This window comes from Thunnus albacares, chromosome 1 (genome assembly GCF_914725855.1).
Source record: "Thunnus albacares chromosome 1, fThuAlb1.1, whole genome shotgun sequence".
Classification (NCBI taxonomy): domain Eukaryota; kingdom Metazoa; phylum Chordata; class Actinopteri; order Scombriformes; family Scombridae; genus Thunnus; species Thunnus albacares.
In genome coordinates, this window is record NC_058106.1 from 14,506,124 (window position 1) to 14,527,255 (window position 21,132).

The 21,132-nt window shown below is 38.4% G+C and overlaps 1 protein-coding gene across 3 annotated transcripts; it reads left to right on the forward strand.

The window, feature by feature from the left end:
* The first annotated feature begins 1,740 nt into the window (after window positions 1–1,740).
* Window positions 1,741–15,530, forward strand: slc7a9 (solute carrier family 7 member 9). Of its 3 annotated transcripts, none has more exons than XM_044344196.1 (13): window positions 1,741–1,890; window positions 2,958–3,083; window positions 3,600–3,747; window positions 7,921–8,163; window positions 9,300–9,425; window positions 9,515–9,614; window positions 11,199–11,243; window positions 11,509–11,632; window positions 11,912–12,015; window positions 12,266–12,362; window positions 12,668–12,817; window positions 12,910–13,084; window positions 13,318–15,530. In XM_044344196.1, exons 2-13 carry the CDS (start codon window positions 2,967–2,969, stop codon window positions 13,377–13,379), a joined length of 1,491 nt encoding a protein of 496 aa, XP_044200131.1. In that variant the 5' UTR covers window positions 1,741–1,890; window positions 2,958–2,966; the 3' UTR covers window positions 13,380–15,530. The 3 variants fall into 3 exon arrangements, with proteins under 3 accessions (XP_044200131.1, XP_044200117.1, XP_044200127.1); XM_044344182.1 differs by having other exon boundaries at window positions 1,773–1,894; XM_044344192.1 differs by having other exon boundaries at window positions 1,811–1,894; window positions 2,961–3,083.
* The last annotated feature ends 5,602 nt before the right edge of the window (window positions 15,531–21,132 follow it).

Below are 21,132 nucleotides of genomic sequence, written 5' to 3' on the forward strand. Positions count from 1 at the left end.
GGGGTAAAATTTGACATTAGACATTTGGTAAAATGTCCATGGCTATCACCAGACAGCAGAATATTAGACCACTTGAATTTATACAGTTAATGACAAAAATGTAGGAATGAAGACATTTTTTTCAAGAAAAATCTAATATGCAGCCCTCTAAGTACACAGGCTTAACAAGACTGAATTTGTTGCTGTGCAGAAATGCCCTCAGTCCTCAGATCCTAAGCCCCAGTGACCGTGTCTGAAACTTGCAGTCTGTTATTAGTCATAAATTCTTTTTGTCAGGGTTACTGAGTTCATATGCCAATGTGTTCTTGTGTTAGTAGATTACCATGAGCGAGCAAGGCTGTCTGTCTGCGGCAACTGTGTCTGCGGCATCTGTTCAAACTTGACAGTATTACAGACATCACAAGAACATGTTCTGTGTGTTTCAGCAAGAGCTGGCCTCTAATTAACCTATGTTTTACGGTATTATTTACTGTCATACATACTGTATATACACATATGGTTTCTTTCAATAGGTATCAATCCCATTCCTTATCCAGCAGCAGCAGCAGCTTTGGTTTAAAATGTTAAGAAATCCAATCTGACATTGAACATGCCTTGCAGATATGTCACAGTTCATGCTCAAAATTCATGCAGGTGCTATAGAAAACAATCCACTAACTTGAATCAATGTCTATACTTTTCTTTTTTTTGGTCAGTCATATAAGCAAATTCTTCTCATATTTAGCCCACCCCCCCTATTCTAGAGGCTAGACTAGTCTGCAACTTAAGCTGGAGCTTACATAGATAAGTAAGGGGGAGTCTGAGTCAACATAGCGGGGGTTTGACTTTTCGAGACAGATGACTTATGTTTAAGTGGAGATATGTGTATAATAAAATCTAGTAATTATATATAATTAAATAGCTTTATTGAACAGGCATCTTCCACGCAGTAGTTTACAATTTCAATGTCATTTGAATTTCTGATATTATATATTATGACTCAACCAACAATACTGACTCTCTGCTTTTGCCATAAGTTGACGTGAAGGTCTGCTCAGAAGTTAAAGATGAACTTTAATATACACACAAAAAGAAAAGAATGCAACTTCTCTAACACGGAGGCAATTTTGAAGAGAGGAGAGGAGAATGAGGTGCAGATTAGAAAGGGAATGTAACACACACACACACACACACACACACACACACAGACATGCAGTGGTGTCCTATATCCTTATCAAAGAGGCATTGTGAAAGAAGTCAGGCTAAGCAAGCTTAAAGAGGCGGAAGTCTTTCAGAGTTTCTGTTGAAAACTGAACGGCCTTGAAAGTATCGACAATGTAATAAAAACTAGCAAAAAACAGTATGAAGTATGGATCAGTGACCCCTTGTAGCATCTTACTTTAGAAATAGATTAATCGATCTGTCACAAAACACTGTTGTTAATCAAATCTGTAATGCCATTATCATGTTTTTCTTATTGAAACTTGGTATTACACCTGCTACAATGCCACAATCATATTATTAATCTATTCTTACTCTCCATTACTGTTTCCCTCTCAGACAATCAGTATTTTGTTGAAATGTATATTTAAAAAATGGCAAAAAAACTAAAAGAAAAAAAACAAGAAGCAATAATTTCCAATTGAAAATGTTTTTGATGAGTGGATTTCATTCACTCTCACTGCCGACCTCCCTTTTCCTCCAGAGCCATCCGGCATGTCCAATCAGATCTAGGAACCTCCCACAGCAGGAGTGCGCTCAGTCACAGGGAGCCCCAGGTTTTCCTTTGCATCAGACATTCCTGCTTTCCCTCGCTTAACTGGGCTCAGTATCATTTGTGGGTTCACATCAGTGCACTTGGGTTTGAAAACAACTACATGGAGCATTACTGAGGTGGTTTCAGTGCGGGTTGTAAGTAAATGAAAGTTTTGTTGGAATGTGAACAAGTCAGACTGATTTTATGTTTGTTACACATTAACACAATATTCCAAGGTTAGACAGTACTGTGTGGTCTCATCTTGCAGATGCATGTGCATGTTTTGGAAGTGCAACCAAGTAATTTATTGGATAAAATGAATGCAGAATGTCATGAAAGAATAGATTATTCCATTTACTGTAGGTATGATAAAAATTATTCTGTTCTTACAAATCTATTTTCAACTACTCCTGTCCTCAAAATATGCTACTAGTAAACAGAACACTCACTATTGACTAATTTGAACACTTACTGCACAAAAAGTGCATCAGACTGACTGAACTTTTTTCTTTTCTTTTTTTTTTTTTTACAATTGTCAAAATAGCTCCCCAAAATACAAAATATTTTAAATTTACACACAGATTGAACAATGTTTTTTATCAGGTGTGTGACTTCTTGGAATATAAATTATACTGTGACCTAATCCAAAATTAAGTAGTTTAGCCTTGCTATCTTGTAAATTAAATCTCTCTTAAAGTCTAAACCATGATCGTCAAATCTCCAAATTCTCATGTTCTGTTAACATTTTCTTGAGCGGCCCCGCTGACAGTGCTGTAAGATACCACTTGATATGTTTGTGGCTCAGAACTACTAACAGTCATCATCTAGAAGCCTAAAGAAAAAATGAAGACAAAAATCTGTGCAGTAGATCCGTATTAGCATCTTTTAATACGATCAGTAAAATCACAAGATTAACATTGTAAAAAAAAATGTTTTGGGTGGATTTTCAAGAAGTTGTTTTCCTTGTATGAGCCTCAATGTTTAACTAGATGTGAGGAAATTGTACTGCTGGACTTGGCAGAAGATCACAGTGTTTGCTTGTAAACTTATATATACATTATACTTTATATACTTTTACATGACCTTTGATAAGGGCAACAATGATTAACAAACATAAATCAATAAATCAATAAACCAATAAACCTATAAACCAATGCCACATGTCTTGTAAAAGTCACCGTAAATGGTGTAAAATGCATGCGTGTGTTTTCTGGTGCACCAGCAGACTGAAATGGATGAAGGCAGCGTTAGGAGGAGGAAGGAGTCGCAGAATGGCTCCACTGGCCACAGCGTGAACTCTCAGGCTGAAGACAAGCAGCCTGTGAAAGCCACTGTGCTTCAAAAAGATGTGAGTGTGTTTGTGTGTATCTCTTTTCCTTTCCTTTGTATGTGTGTGGGTTCCTGAGAAAGAGTCTCATTAGATGTTCACACTGTAGGATCCCACCATCCATACTTTTTTAAAGTACTGGGGGCCGAGATTGAGTACCAGGCAGTACCACAACAACTGTCTCTACATATTAACTCCACAATGATCCCCTCAGTGGTGCTGTCCAGGTCCCCTAAGCCTCCTAAGCCCTAAGTTGAATTGGGGGGGAATGAAAGTGTTTCAATGGATAAATTATAACTATGACTAAACTGTGACTACTAAGAATAATAAGAAACAAACCTGAGACATTTATAAGTTATTCATAAGTCAAATATTAATTTGTCTTTTAGCTTTGGTTTGGCCTTCAGCTAATAAAGTCAATGAACTTTAGTGACATCCAACAGCATAAGTTCCATTCAATAAGTTAACATTCAAGAAATTTGATCTTTGAAGTAACACCTTTTGTTTTTTGTTTTTTTTGTGTGTGTGTGTGTACAGGTTGGTCTGCTGAGCGGCGTCTGTCTGATTGTGGGGACTATGATTGGCTCAGGCATCTTCATTTCTCCCAAGGCTGTTCTGCTGTACTCTGGAGCTGTGGGACCCTGCCTCCTCATCTGGGCCGCCTGTGGCGTGTTAGCCACTCTGGGTGAGAAGGGCAACCAAAAACTAATACGTCACCTCAATCAGCATCAGAGATGTCTGTCTCTTTTATTTTGCATAGAGACTGCCTCAGGGATTCACAGAGTATTTTAATGCAACACATAGTGAACATGATAGACACAATAATAACACCAAGTCTTGTGAAATAACACAAGCAATTTTGTCATTTTTGAGGTAATGTTTTATTGGGTTGAATCATATTGAGAGGTGTGGATGATGAACATAAAACACACCTTGTGTTGGATAGGAAGGAGGGTGGCTGCAGGTTTGAGATTTATAACTGGCATCCCTGCCTTGTCTTTTGTGAGCCTGAATAGATATTAGAGACAATTCATCACAAACTGTCGATAGTATTAAGCTGGGAGCTCAACTCTCCAATTTGAAACTGAGGTAGAGCTCACACATAATGAGTATTTTCGCTGGTTGAGGCCAATCTGTTACAAGAACCGCCATCACATTACACATGAATAGGTTGCAATGGCAAACAGAACTGCTATTCAGGCTTGTGTCCCTGCCAGCTTTTTGTGTTGTGTACACTGTGCAGAGAGGAAAAACTAAAAGATGGAGAAAAAAAGTCTTGTCCAAGAGGACCTGTTGAGTGTGATTTGTAGTAAACATTCATGAAAAAGTGACATGCAAATCTTTGCATATATCACTGTAACATTATGAATCAATTAAACCTTGTAAGCTGGTCATTATAGCAGGTTTATTACAGTTTGTGGTTGTAGTGCTTGGCTCTTATTAGCTATTTTGGGTGTTGCCTGAGAATCAATCAGTGATTTTCACACACTACAAGACACAAAGGACCAAATATTTAAAACATGACTCGAATCAGTGTGTCCTCAAGAGTCTCCAGCTGCGTCAGAGGTGGCAGGATTCAATCAGAGAATGCCCTTCAGAGAGTCTAGAGAGGCAAAGTTTGTCACAAGCGCCTTGTGCTCTTATAAAAAAAATCCAAGAGAGCAATGAGGACCTTCAGTACTCTCTGTCACTGTGTCTGTGGAAAGGATCTGGCAGCTCTTGACTTCCAGCATGTTTTTGTGCTACAAACAGAATGGTCATACAAAGGTCACAACTGAAGCACTGACCCTGGAGAAACTGATTAAATGCAGACACTCTATCGAAAAACAAAAAAAACAAAAATATGATTGCCTCTCTGCTGCTGTGTCCTACCTTAACAAGCAGCAGCATATCTGAACCACCCTGGGGTCAAACACATGAGACGGGGACACGTCATCAACCACATCACTTCCAGACACCTTTTTAAGCGGATTGCTGGTGGATAAAAGTGTACTTGAACAAGGTCTGTGGATTGACTGAAACACAGACACACATAGACAGAAACTTGTACATCTTCTAAGAATATATAGGATATTACTCTGTAAGGCATTGTTTTTGTCATATTTTTGCAGCGGCTTGGCATCTTCGCATGGGATAAATTACTATAAAAGTATATACTCACAAGATATATAACAAATACTATACTGTATAACAAGTACAACTCAATTCTAATTCTAACCTTATTTCAATAAATCCTCATGTATATGTATGGCCACTAGCTCTGAGGGGAGAACATCAGAAACCAACTCAAAATGTCTGTGAGAACATACATCGTCCTTGTAATGCTTTGACCAAACGTGCTACACTGAACAAAATGATGTCACTCTACACACAGAGAAACTGACACAATAAACCGACAACAAAATGAAATGCTTGGAAAATTCAATAGCTGTTTGAGTCAGTGTGTTTTTGTTTTTAACAACAGATGTATCAGGCATACCTCTGAAAGAGTTCTTTTCTTTGATGGAAAAATCTCACAGTCTTTCACACAGTCAAGCTGCTCTTTAGGGGCTTTGTTAAAAATTCTGGGTGTTAAATTTCTCAGGATGTGATACATGTTTCCTTTAGTTTAAATAGATTGAATAGAGTTTGATGACTCGTTCCACCACCGGGGAAGAGTCTAGCTAGCAACTTAGGGCCCTGTTGTGGTGTAGGTAGGGAGTGGGAGGGAGTGTAGATAAACCTACCTGCATTCCCTCATTTAGAGAATGCAGGTAGGTGGGAGCCATTTTAGTTGCTGTTTTGTGAGCGAGTGTCAGAGTTTTGAATTTGATGCGGGCAGCAACTGGGAGCCAGTGGAGAGGCTGCTGAACATACATTTGGGGAGGCCTGCCAGTAAGGCGTTGCAGTAGTCAATGTGTGATATTACGAGAGCTTGTACCAGGAGTTGTGCTGCATGCTGAAACAGGTAGGGTCTGATCTTGCTGATGTTGTACAGGGCAAATTGACACGACAAGTGATTGAAGCCACTTGAACCTTAAAGACTAGCTGGTCATCGATCATGATGCCCAAGTTTTGGGCGGACTTTGTGGGCATGAATTAGGTTGATTTGAGTGTGATGCTGATGTTTTATTGTATAGAGGGACTGGCTGGGACGACAAGGAGCTCGGTCTTGGAGAGGTTGAGCTGAAGGTGGCGTTCTTTCATCCATGCTGATATATCGGCAAGGCATGATGAGATCTGAGCCGAGACTGTGTGGTCTTCCGACGGGAACGACGGGAAGAGCTGGGTATCGTCAGCATAGCAATGGTATGAGAAACCATGGGAGTGGATGATTGCAAAGCGAGGTGGTGTATATTGAGAAAAGAAGGGGACCAAGCACTGACCCTGGAGGAACCCCTGTGGATAAAATGTCTCCGTAAGATATAGGACATGAACCAGCAGAGGGCAGATCCTGAGATACCAAGCTCAATGAGTGTGGAAAGGAGGGTTTGGTGGTTAACCATGTCAAAGGCAGCTGACAGATTGAGCAGCAAAAGGGCTGAGGATTGCTCCAGCTGAGTGTAGTAATTCCATAACCGACAGGAGTACAGTCTCGCCCCTGCTTAAAGCTGGACTGATTCAGGTCACACAGGTTGTTCTCAGGAAGGAATTCAGGGACATGGTTAAAGATTGTGCACTCAAGTATTTCTGATAGAAAGGGCAGTAGTTTTCAACCTGGGCTGGGTTGAGTGTAGGTTTTTTGAGTAGCGGGGTTATTTGAGCTTGCTTAAATGTAGCAAGGGAAAATGTTGTAAGTGAGGAGTTGATGATGCGTGTGACTGCGGGGTTAAATGGTCTGTAGAAGGTTTGGTTCGAATGGTATTCGGTCCAGTGGACAGGTAGTGGGATTAGAGTCCAGCAGAAGTTTGGCTACTTCTTCCTCGGTCAGAGGGGAGAAGGAGGAGAGTGTGGCCCTGTTAGCTGGCAGCTGCCAGCTTGGTCAGGCTCAGAGAACTGGTTACTGATGGCCAAATCCTTATCAGTAAAAAAGGAGGCGAACATGTCTGCAGTGAGCAGAGTGGAGGGCAGAGGAGGAGGTGAATTGAGGAGTGAGTTAAAAGCAGAGAACATTTTCCATGTGTCTGTGGTGCCATAGATTTTGTTCTGATAATTTGTAAACTGGAGGAGAATGATTTTAGGAGACCCTGATAGTCACTGAGGTCGGTTTGGATGTTAGAGGGCAGAGATTGTTAAGAGAGGAAGCTAGTGAGGAACAGAGTATACTAACTATAACTGTTCATACACCTTGCCAAGCTAATGATCAGTCCTGAACAATAAATTCCCAAAGAAGACACTGGATTGTAGAAGTAAAAAAATGTCTCTCCTACAATATCCAGTTTAATTATTAACACTTTTGTTTCCAAAGTCTACCGAAGAAACATATTTCTTTTTCCATAAGAAATAATTAGAGACTAGAAATTTGTTATAGCTTATATTTCATCATAAATTCTCACCAGGAGTCATAATATATATTCCTTATATTCTTATCCTTATACTTATGTTCCATTCTCTACCATTGAGGCTGCATTACCCACTGATTTTAAGAAAAACAAAATAATTAGGCTACACTCAGTGAATAAGCATATAGCTGAATGGTTTAGCTTATGTGTGTAACATTTTGCTTGGGGATAATGTTATTAACACGGATTTAAGATTTAAATAATGACTTTGACTGTGAGGGTGTTTGGCAGAGTTTGTTGGTACGTAAAAGCTCTGAACTTTCCTGGGACCTTTTCACATATAATTAAAGTCACATATTATTAAGGTCTTCTTTTAGTTTGCTTTACACCTCTTTTCTCCTCCTTTTCTCTCTGTGTATGTGTGTGTTTTTGTACAGGAGCCCTGTGCTATGCTGAGCTTGGCACCATGATCACCAAATCTGGGGGGGAGTATTCGTATTTAATGGAGGCTTTTGGCTCCCTCATAGCCTACCTCTACTCATGGACCACTGTTATGGTGTTGAAGCCCTCCGCTTTCGCCATCATCACACTGAGCTTTGCAGAATATGCCTCCACTCCTTTCTACCCGGGCTGCGCTCCTCCTCTTGTTGTTACCAAGTGTCTGTCAGCAGCAGCTATATGTGAGTTACACTGTAATGCTTGTGAGTTAATGGCTAAGAGCAGTGAATTACATATACAGTGATAGTCATTGTAGATGTTACTGATAAGAAGACATTAAAACTATGCTGACCACTGAGTTCTTTCCTTTCTATCTCTGTGTGGAGAGAAACTCAATAAACTTCTGTTAATCATCAGTAACTCTGCTTCTGAATCACCTGCTTACCGGTTTATTGTTGAATTGCTGAAAGTATTTAATATAAGTGGCATTTAATAATAATAATAATGATAATAATAATGATAATAATAATAATAATAATAATAATAATAATAATAATAATAATAATAATTGTTGTGGATTTTCGGAGCTGATGCACTGGCAGTTGTCAGTTTGAAGAAGAGAAGACCAAACCAAACTTCGTATGATGATTCTGGGAAAACTTTAATGAAGAACCTTGCAAGGGAGAGCGACTCAAGGGACACCTCCTGTTCGTACGGTGTCCCCAAACTCGTCTGACCCTCACAGTCCAAAACCAGCCTTTAAGCCAATCATAGAAACTAGTTCGTCAGTTCCGAATCATAAACCTATGACCTAAATCTGTATCTTTGGTTTGTCTTGTTGCGTCTGATGATGACCTGCATTCTGGCCTTGGTTCGCCTGTGAGGCTCCTGGTTTATTAAACAACATGTGTTATCTTCTGTTTGAGAGAACAGAAGAGTACAGCTTGACATTCTGTTGTCCTGGTCAGTTATGGAATATCCATAACAATAATAATAATAATAATAATAATAATGCATTTAATTTGTACTGCACTTTTCATTTGCAGTGAATCTCAAAGTCCTGCAGCATTAAAAACATATAAAAAAGAAAATGACAAGAGTTAGGATGAAAAAGGCCTCCTGAGTAAAACATTATATAAAGAAGTCACTTGTGGCTTGGGTTGGTTATGCTAGATTAACTAATTCTGCAAAATATTACAACAGAAAAAGGAAAAACAATGATGAATTGTTCGTAAATTGTTCATGTCTAAGTCAACGGGGAAAGTCAAAGTCAAAGTATTATAAATAGATATATATTGTTCTTTGAGAGGTTTTTAATTTCAAATGTCAAAATTGGAATTTCGAGATACTGCATATTGTTATTTTTTTGTCTTCTCAGTATTGATTGTCACCGTCAACTGTTTGAGCGTCAAACTGGCCAACTACGTGCAGAACTTCTTCACTGCAGCCAAACTTTTCATCATTCTTGTCATAGTGGGAGCCGGCATTGTTATATTGGCACAAGGTGAGCTTTCATGTTCTATCAGTGGCTTTGAAACACAACTCTGCCTTTTCAAATATTGCATTTAACAATAATAATAACTTTGTGTCCAGGAAAATCCAAGACTTTGTCAAATGCCTTTGATGGCACCTCATCCTCTGTTGGAACAATTGGACTTGCATTTTACAACGGGCTTTGGGCTTATGATGGATGGTAACAGTTGTACTTCTCTTCACTTTGCTCTGTCTAAAGCAATGCATTGAAGTATGCTTTCTCAACCGAGTTCCTGCTTTACTTACATTATGTGAGGAGTACTGTGACCCTTCTCACCATCCATTTTTATTGGGGACTGAAAAACCAATGCTTTTTCATGTGGTGGTGGCACCACTTTTGCTCTCCAGTAGGGTCACAACAATACAACAGCAGCACTCAGCCTTTCAGCTACTCTCTAACCCCATACCCTTTCTCAAAATGTGTGAATTCAACACTCAGACATGCAACTTTTTATCAACTCCATATGACAAATCCATGTTCCACACAGTGTAGTTATAGCAACAGTTAACCAGGTTTTCCATGAACTGAAAAACTCTCTTCCTATATTCCTGTGAAGAGCTGAATTCTCTCAGACTTGATACTGGAGCTCAGACACATGGCAGTGCAGTGGGTCCCAGTGACAGTGACCATCATGATCATGATCATGATTCTCTTTACTTAGTCTGTGTTTGCACAGTAAAAGAGGACTGTGTTGGTTTTGAGACTTGCTTGTGCATTACAGAGCACCAGCAGGTGAAGGTTACCACCACCTTTTCGCTTATGAGCATGATTGTGGGAGTGTAGCAGCTACTGACCGTTCTGGGATATATTATCTTCTGATTAATCCTCTTCCTATGTGTATGTCTTCACTGTTGTAATTGGAGTTTCAGCAATCATGCTTGTGTATTCTGTGACTGGGACTAGTTGGTAATTTTTGGTTTGACCTCCCTAAATCTGCTCATGGTGCAGGAGTGTTTGGCCAAGCCTGACTGAGGTTCCTATCTTTGTATTGTGTAAGATAAATCCAGGCTTTCTCTGGAGGGGTAAGGCAAGGTCATGGACTGATGCACTTTCATTTTTATGTCATGTTGGGATCACAGCAGGGTATCAGGCTTTAAAGGAACAGTGTGTAAGATTTAGTGGCATCTAGCATTGAGGTTGCAGATTTCAACCAAATGAATACACCTCCCCTCACTCTCCCCTTCCAAGCATGTAGGCGAACCTACAGTGTCTGTTCTGGGCTACTGTAGAAACATGGCGGTGCAACATAGCGGCCACTGTGGAAGAGGACCCACTCCCTCAGTAGATATAAAGGGCTCAATCTTAGGTAACAAAAACACAACGATTCTTATTTTCATCGGATTATACAATAATTAAAACATACTTATACAATATTATTTATACAATTACTTATACAATTACAATATTATATTCCATTTCTGCCAAGTCTGTTCCACTAGATGCCACTAAATCTTACACACTTGTCCTTTAAGCCTGTGTATCAATAGGGTCAATTAGAGGACAAAGTCAGTGTGAAGTACCTTATAAAACACCATGGACACTTAGGATGCTGAGGGGGGTAACAGTGATTCCTTTACATAACATTAGCACTGCAGGCTGGCTGAGAAAATACTTGCAAATTTCAGTGAGCTGCTCTGCGGAGGAGAGTGATTTTAGAGGACAAACACCTTTGATTAGATCTGAGTTGTTTGTATTATTTTATGGCAGACTGCTATCTTTACATTCATTTTATTGTTTTCTCAGGAATCAACTGAATTTCATCACAGAGGAGCTGAAAGACCCATTCAGGTAAGAGGTTCCAATACAATTCAGCCCTGTCAAAAATTGCATTTATTGCAATTATGCAATAGTATATTAAGTCAGAACAGTGTGTTAAATAATGTAGGCTTATAAAGTGAGCTTGAGTTCATACAGATATACTGAACAAACAAGGCTTGCTGCTCACACACAATTTGTTTCAGATATATGAAGCACATATTCCTGTTTACATGTGTACAGTCCACAGTGTGTTTCTTACATATATAATTGATTTTTTTTCGTCAATTTGCCACAGGAACTTGCCACTGGCCATTCTCATTGGGATCCCTTTGGTGTCTGTTTGCTACGTGTTGGTCAACGTCGCTTACTTCACTGTTATGAGCACCACTGAACTGCTGTTGTCTCCAGCTGTTGCCGTGGTAAGAAGCATAGAAGGTTGCCATGGTTATTGAGAAATAGAGAGCTAATAGTCATGGAGGTTTGTAGTTAGTTTGTAATGACTTCCTCTGTGTGGTTAAAAGTGAATATAAAATAATGAGCGCTGCCTAACAGGAGACAGTTCATCATTTCACATGTGTATACAGTATGTGTAAATGTATTGTTTATTCCAGAGAATTTTAGATTGAACCTGAAACAGCTCAGTATTCATTTACTCTGCTCCCTTGTCTTTTCTGAAGGATGTGTCTGTGTCCTTTTAGACTTTTGGAGACAGAGTCCTTTACCCTGTGTCTTGGATTGTCCCATTTTTTGTTGTCTTGTCTACATTTGGCTCTGCCAATGGAAGCTGCTTCACTGCTGGCAGGTAGAGAGAGACAACTGTCACTTTATACAAATTTGGAAGCTAATGTGGTGTGCCTATTTGTGTGCATGTGAGCAGGAAAACACAAACAAAGTTTGAAATGTAAGAACACAGATGTGCTTGGAAAGACCTTGAGAGAAAAGAGAAAAGACATACAAATAGAAAAAAATCACAACAGCAAAAGTACAGTTCAACAGTAATACTCACCAACACAAAATTTATATATATTTTTTTTATCTTTCTATTCTCACAGACTGGCCTATGTATCTGGCAGAGAGGGTCACATGGTGAAAATCTTATCCTATATTAGTCTGAAGCGCTACACCCCGTCTCCTGCTCTCATATTCAATGTGAGTCCTGCATATTTTATGAGTCAACTTATGTATGTTTCAGTTTGATCCGGTTATTCATCATGACCATCTGACTTATTTAATGTTCAAAAACCATTGCATGGGCATTCACTGTGTGTTAAGAAGGATTTGTGACCCATAAAATCTCAATTTTCACAATGCATGAACATAAAATGGCAAAAAGGTCTTTATTTTTGTCATTTGACAAAACAACTACTGTGTTGTTTCCTTTCACATGAACAAGATACAGTATTTTCTCCTTTTAACCAGTTACTGTTTGGTTTCTCTTATTATTTTATGTTTAGGGTATGTTGGCTATTTGCTACATTATCCCAGCAGACATCAACACCCTCATTAACTACTTCAGCTTTGCTCAGTGGGTGTTTTACGGTCTGACTGCCCTGGCTCTTATAGTGATGCGTTTCACCAGGAAGGAGCTCCACAGACCAGTGAAGGTGAGGCTTTGCACAGTTTTCAGACGACACATGACCACGCAGCAACAACATGAGTAAAAACTAAACAGTGAATCCTGTGTGATTACCCAAAGGTGCCAATAGTTATAGCAGGCCTAATGGTTGTGGTGTCCTGCTACTTGGTGCTGGCCCCCATCATTGATAAGCCAGAACTGGAGTACCTCTACTGTACCATCTTCATCTTCAGTGGACTCCTCCTCTACTACCCTTTCATCCACCTGAAAGTCAACTGGGCACGCAAACTCATGAGTAAGTTTACTCTTAAGAGTTAATTCTCTTTAGGAACCTATTTATGCAAATAATAATTGAGATGATAACAAAAAAACACTGAAATGTATCTATTGGTTCATATAATCATTACTGTACAATAAATTGAGAATTAATGTGGTCAAAAAGAAGAAAACAAATGAATAGACATGTTGTGCTCATGGTGAACTGACTCCAATAATACTGATGCTACTATGACCTTTGACCTTCATTAGGGCCCATCACCATGCATCTCCAGCTACTGATGGAAGTAGTTCCTCCAGAGATATCTGCATGAGAAGGGGCAGAAATGACACCCAGGTCAACTTCAACTGGTTTCCTGTGCTAGGAAACATGTCAAGCCCCCTTTGGCTAACTGTGGGCTGGAAATGTGGGACCCAGTGTGGGTCAGAGCCAAAAATCAGAGCTCACTTCTGTCTGAATAGCTGCATGACAAAAGTAAAAGTGGATGTAGTGTGTACACAAACCTGTGTGGCAGGGTAAGATTTGTCATTTGGGTGCAGGACTGAAAAAAATGAGGATCCCTGTATATATATAAAATTATATATAATAATATACATCCAAAAGTCTGAGAACACTAGTCAAGATACTTCTATTTTGAATTTGTTTCAAATGTAATACTTTTTTTTTTCATTACACATGATAATATCAGCTTAACAATGTGAGTGAAAAATTGAATCTTTGAAAAGATATATGAATTTCAGAATATCTCAGTATTTGGTATGTCCCCCTTTTGCTTTAATGACAGCATGCACTCAAGCTGGCATGGATTCCACAAGTTTGAGCAAAACCTGATGACCCATGTTATCCCAGCATGATTTGACAATGCTCCAAAGAGCTTCAAAGGTCTCCATTGGTCTTCAAGTAGTTCTTTCAAATCTTTGAGGTGAGTTTGGGGTCATTATCCTGCTGTAGTATGAATCCTTCTGATGCAACCAGAGGGTACAGCATGTCTCTGAGGAATGGAGTGGTACTTTTCGTTGGTCAGGGTGCAGTCAATTCAGTGTCCAACTCCAGAGTAGGCAAAACACCCCCAGACTTCATTCCCACCACCATGTTTCACTGTGGGTTTGATACACTGCAGTATCATTCTCTCTCCGGTTCGTCTCCTTAGATCCACCCTTCTGTTACCGCCATGAATCTCAAACTTGGATTCATCGGTAAATAGGACTTTTTTCCAGTCATCCACTGTGAAATGCTGGTATTTCTTAGCCTATGCCAAGCGTTTGGCCTTGTGTCCCCTCCTGAGAAGTGGTTTAGAAACTACTACTCGTCCTTTTGCTGATTGGAGTCTTGCGTTTTTTATTTAGCAAATTCTGTATTTGTGATGAAGTTGCTTTTCTATCTCACAGGGAACTAAGCTTGATGTATTGATCTTCTGATGGTGTGGTCACTTCTGGTCTGCCTGCTTTGGATACAATTGATCCAGTGTTTTAGAGTTCCATGCACTGCCCCCTTAGAAACCTTTAGTCAAGCCATGATTTGATGCCAACAATTTGACTTCTGATGCTTTCACTTAATTCTGATGCCATGTTTCCCAATATAACAATGCTTCTTAGTAAGCAATGATCGGCTGGCACAGCCATATTTATAACATATGAACACTGGCTGCAAGTTGAGTTACTTGAACAAGCCTCTGATGAGTAGATCAAATCCACCTGAGTGTCATCTGAACGCATGCTTCAGTGGAAGAGATGCAGTTCAAGGATATCTGAGCTTTTGTGCAAAGGAGTTAAGTTGGTCAGTGCCACAGATTTGCTTAATTTGATTGCTGACTGATAAATAGTGCAGAAGCTTTCAGAATATTTCTTCTTCATTTTACCTATCTTAACTTTCTGAATCCTCAAACTTTCTGATTATCACCATGTTTTCGTGAGATTTTCAATGTGGTCTCAGACTTTTGGACCTCACTGGTATACTGTATATATTTAAAATAAAGGCATAGCCTAACTACAATTGAAAGATCTGGTGTTTCCAAGATACACAACTTGTTACAAATATAACCAGCAATTATAGGAAGCATTAAGCAATCAGTATTTCACAGCATTTCTTCATGTAGTTGATGTGCAATACAGTTTGTATTGGGGCAAAGATCACTTGATCTAGAGCTGCTAGAAGATTTAGATATGCATGAATCTACACTTGAACAAAGGGAAATGGTAAACATTTTAAATGCAGGACATGACCACATGAAGGCTTCGCAGATCATGCAAGGAAGTGATGTGGAAACATTTATTTTTGTTTCTCCAGAGGGTGTAAGCTAACAGATCAGATTTTCCTTAATGATGTGTGCGTATTATTCAATAATGCTCTCTCTTCTCTCTTTCACACTGGATTATACTCTAACTGTGCTGCATTGTGTTACCTAAATGTATCAATCTTGTTGAGTAGTTGACATGAGAAATAAACAATTTGTGATTCCAGCAAAGATCCCTACTGTGTCTTCATGATCTGATGGCTGCTTTAGCTAAATATATATTGAGAAACATGTGCATGCTGTCTCTCAAGGGGGATAAAATCACAAAAAATAGTAATAATGTGTGATAATTAAATATTGTATTATGAGATATATTTGCTTTTAACTGGAATGTACACACATGTGTGGTGTAGTATGTTTCATGTTGCACAACTGCAACTGATGTTCAGACAACAACTATTGTTAATCATATTTAGCAGTTAATAGAAGTCTGACGATCATAGTGAGTTTTTAAATCAACATAAGGCTACGTGTGAAGGAACAGTGACGTCACAGGACCTCCACCTGGATCGCTGGTTCATCAGTCTAAAGCAGAGAGGTGAAGAGACTCAAAAGTCAGTCAAAACAATGAAAGAAGAACAGTGGGAACATATAACAACAAAACTGAGCAGGGTATTTTCTTGAAGTCCAAACTGTAATTATTTTATCATATAAATGTATGGTTTGTTCACATATTTTGAAAATACAGGACTGTTTTATTCCATTACTGATATAAACAAACTGCTTACAGACCATTGCAGATTTAGATTTAGCTGTTGTCCAGTGTTACTCCATGTATTAAAAGACTTGTCAATATGAGAGTGATATAAAGAATTGATTGCGATTTGTCTTTTGATTTTCAGCAGTAGGGGTGAGCATTTGTTAACATTTGGATTATAGATTGTGTCCCGAACAAATCTGCAAACTGTTGTGTCAGAAAATGTCAAAAATTTAACATTGTAAACTTCACCGTATTGGTATTAACTGCAGGAGTGCTCATTTGCTTATTTGTAACATGATGGTCTGTAATGAGTTCATGGATTTGTAGACTGTGTCATGCTTGAAACAATACATTTTCACACCTGTGCTTTGAATAAGACAGCTATTATTAGAAAGAGCAGTAGATGGAGTGAATTGACTGTTCCAAGAAATCTCCACTGGATGTCAGTGCAGCATTGCTATATGGAACTGTGAAGACATGACGGGTCCCTCACATTATGCTCTTTGTATCGGTATATATAATAAATAATATTTAATATCATTACTTGAGTAAATAAGGAAATCTAAGCAGTGAAATGTTTCTCTGGCCAATCTGCACTGTAGTTCAATGACACACTGTAACACGCTTTTAAGTAAAGAATGCAGACTTCTGCAGAAACTAGATGTGGCGTTTGTGGCCCTCTAGTGGTGCATAATTTTTACATGCAGAGTAGGATCTTCCATGAGTGATCCTGTGGTGTAAAAGTTGAGTTTTTCTAGGTGCCAGTAAATCTGCATTGGCTGTGCTGAATGAGACGACATTTGCAGAGAAGCTGCTTACTAACTTCTGCCAAATGAGGTTGGAACTGTTAAGAGAAGCAGCACGCGGATTGTGTAGCCTCTTGTGTTTGGCTCTGTTATACTGCACATGACGCTTTTGTCAAAGAATGCTGTTATCCTGCAGAGTCAACTCAACAGGGGAGTGATAGGGAAACATGGTGGGGTGGTCACTGAGATGCAAGCAGTTGCCCCCGACACCAGGTGGGTACACTGCAGCATCCATAGAGAGGCGCTTGCTGCCAAGAGAATACCTGATAGACTGAAGGATGTTTTGGACATTACAGTGAAAATGATTAACTTTGTTCAAGCAAAGACCCTGAACTCTCACATATTATCTGCACTATGCAACTAAATGGGCAGCAACCACTTAACGCTGTTAATCCATACCAAAGTGCAGTGTCTGCCAAAGTAAAGTTTTGACAAGATTTTTGAGCTGAAAGACGCCCTTTCTTTACCGATCAACCTTTTCACTTGTCAGGCTACTTACATGACAATGAGTGGTAATTGGTCTATTGAATCTCGGATTACAGGGCCTCTCAACAACCACATTCAATGTGCAGAACAAAACTGAGGCTATGACTAAAAAATTGGAGCTCTGGTCTGTCTGTGTTATCAAGGACAACACACAAATGCAGGGCTGTGCAGAGACCTTCAGAGGGGCAGGTGTTCAAAGTTACAAAGAGGCACATGGAACAAGATTTTAAAACACCATACACCAACATAATTCATAGCATAACCTGTTGAATAATAACCATATTCAAACAGAATTTAACATGGACTATTACAACAAACCGCATCATATAATCTCATTGTCCCCCATCCAATGAAATCAGACGGGGGGACTGTGATTCGCTCTCTGTTGTGTGTGTATGTCCTGCAGGCAGGATGAAGCACACTGAGAGCTGAGAACCATAATGGTCACAGTATAGATCATAAATTGATCATAAACTGTGAGGACTGAGGTTTTTTATTGTAAGGGTAAATGAATGGCAGGATTAGCCCAAGGCTTTAGGTATTTTTGTCTGAAGGACTCAGTTTATAATGTTTGACTGAATGGCATATAAATCAATTTACTGTCAAAAACAAAAACCCCTGAGTGGTGAAAAGGCTGCTCATTTAAAGACATTTAGCATATATTGTTTCTAAACGAGAATATGCTTTTGATATGGTGACAATCTCTAATCCAAAGCATAACATGTAGCTCTTCTATAATTACAAAGAAATAAAAAAAAAAAAAAAACAAGATATACAACAACTGGGATGGAAAGGGGAGAATCTTTAAGGACTATAAAATTTGGCTAAAAATAATGGAGAGGCAGAGTTCAAAAGTAGTGCAAGAGACAGTTAGACAAAACTACACAGCTACAAACTCTTATCTTAAAAGAAACTGCACAAGTTGTGGCTGCCATTTCATTATTTATATTAACTTAGATCTTTGTTTCTGTAAAAGTAAGACATACTATATAATACAGTACATACATTAAATTAAAATACATTCTGAGACTTATATTTAACGGCTCCAAGCACAACAGTAGAAAAATATTTATTAATCCTTGGACACCCTTTGCTGTGTTTCAGAACCTGTTTTGGCTGAAATACCTTGTTGGATGTTGGATTTTTAATTAAAGTTCTAAGATGGAGATGTCACTGAATAAAGACTCAACTTTGTAGGACTCTTTAATATTCATTTTTCCCAACAAAAAAAAGAAAAAAAGAAAATGAATTGTGATTATTTGCCATTGGATTTTTCTCTGATATCTACTGTACTTTTATGCTACTTCTACTTCTAGTCAGCACATCTTCAAGTATTTAAATATTTACACAGAGATTTAGTTTAGTTTATTTCAGTTTAGTTTAGTTACTTTTGAAAAGATCTGTAAGTCCTTTTATAGCAGGTTTCAATCTTGTGCTTTGACTTTTGTTTGTTTGTTCCTTTCTTTCAGCACCATTATATCCTGCAATTCTTCCTAATTTCTGTCTCCTCTCTCCTGATTCCTTCTAGATAAGTAGTTGTGTTGAAGTTTCTGAAGTAATAGAAATATAGAAATATAATATCTGAAGAATTTCTGGTTGAATGTTTTCTTTATTATGAAATTATAGGTCATTGAATGTTTTATATTGTGAAGTAAGAGTTATGTTGAATTTATATTCGAAATCGTGTTTGTGAAAGTTAAATCTGATCACATAAATGTTGCTTTAACTTTATTTCATTTCACTATACTATTAAACTTTTATTTCAGTGTAGATGGTTTGAGAAAGTTGATTCAATGAAGGTTGGATGTCTAGACATTATGAGAAGTGTTACTATGAATTTTAATGATTGGCATGTTGATAGAAGGATTGACTTATTATAAAATGAATGTATAATGCTGAACTGTTTTCAGAATAGTTTTTACAATATATAACACAAGGTGATATGAAATATTCAGATCCAGAGACTCAGTGTGAATTTTGTGTTTAAAACTCAAAACTTAATTCTCCAGTGTGAGAAAAGTTATTTGCCATCTCAAGTTGAAGTCAACCACACCTTAAGAGTTCCCCTGAAACAAAGAAATTGAATATTCATCAACAAATCGTCATGAAACATTTAAAACACACCCAAAACTTCACCCATTTATCCAAATTCCAGAAACTCAGGAGCCAAGACAATTCTTATTAAGATGTCTATTTTCTTTGTTATTTGACCAATTATATACATATTTTAATCTTTTATTGAAACAAGTTCAGTTTTTTTTTGTTTATTTGTAACATTAAGTCCTGTGTTTCCAAGTTTACGCCACTAAAGATTTGAGTGTAGTCAGATTAAACTTTATTCAGCATTCAACTAAGATTACAAGATGCACAGCCAACACCTGAATCCTCAGCTCAGACAAATGCTGAGGTAATGCTGCTCTGAAGAGGAAAGTGACGCTTGAAACTGGATATCGGTCTGCTTGCTTACAGCAGTTGGCCAAATAGGAGTCTAACCAAAAAGACTCTTTTCAGAGCAGCCAGAAACGGCTTGACTCCTCTCTACCTGTGGTTCAACACCACTACACCGCAAAGACTCAAAATGGTCAAAGCTGGACAACACCGCATGAAGCTGCAACTTGCAGCCGACTCCATCTATCAAGACCTAGTAAGACGACATCTCTGCAGCTACAAAACTTGTCAACAGTGGGGCATAACATGGCTTTGTGATCCAGGGTTGAGGTCAAATAGCGTTAAAATTAAAAGATAATTTCTTTAGAGAAGTGGAATTAGCTTTTCCTTAGCATTCCCCGTTGTAATACGTTAGCCTCAAGTCACACACTTCGAGCTGCTATTTCTAAACAAGTTTCATTATTATTTTATTTTATTATCATTTATAGGCATTATTATTCTTTTTAAATTTATTATCCTATGCTTTATCATGCATCCTCAAGATGTTTAGCTATTAATAAATGTCTTCATTTATCCTAAGAAGTTGTTGTTTCTTTGAGCACAGTAAACGGAGGTCACTGCTCGGAGAAGACCTTATGGTTATGAGACTAATTAACTGACCAAATTGAGAATTAAATTCAAGCTTTAATGTTTCCTCGAACATTAAAGGTTAGTTGTAGGAGGTGGTGCCCAAACAAGGTTTATATTAATAAACACTCTAATGCCCTTTGCAACAACATATCTATGTGAGAATGGTTTCTCAGCCCTTACTGAGTTAAGTCATTCATATTATGCTTGAGCTGACGTGTATGTCACTTATTTGAAATATGAGAGGGCTTTACATGTGGCTGAAAGAGCAAAATTGTTAATAACACTGTCATATCTTCATTAGGGATGTGCAGGGAGCCCAGTATTTGTATATGTGTCTGTATTTGTTGAGGCAGCAAAATTATTTGTATTTGTATTTGTATTCAAATAAAAGTTGAAAGAGCCTTAAAAATCCTGTTTTTGTTTTTGTTTTTATTACGCTTTTAATTTTAGTAAAACTGAAGTGTTACAATAAGTGTTCATGAATAAAATACCTTATGAAGGAGGTCCCCACACTGGGTCTCTAACTGGAGTCTCCCAGATCATAGATGACTGCGCTGACTACTGAGCTAAAACTTTACTCGTCACCTCATTGCAGACAGACCTCTACCTATTTATACACCCATAACACAGAGACAGCACACTGTGTAACGTTTAGGGAAGAACTTCAAAGGCAATTCTTGCTTTGCACTTTTCATTTACTGCCTGTTTTTTACAACCTAACTTTGTGGAAAGGAGTAGGGGAACAACACATTATGTAGAGTCC

Coding starts and splice junctions, on each gene's coding strand:
- slc7a9 (XM_044344196.1), top strand. CDS start 2,967: ATGGATGAAGGCAGCGTTAGGAGGAGGAAGGAGTCGCAGAATGGCTCC. Junction 9,426..9,514: donor CATTGTTATATTGGCACAAG/GTGAGCTTTCAT, acceptor CTTTGTGTCCAG/GAAAATCCAAGACTTTGTCA. Junction 11,244..11,508: donor GAGCTGAAAGACCCATTCAG/GTAAGAGGTTCC, acceptor AATTTGCCACAG/GAACTTGCCACTGGCCATTC.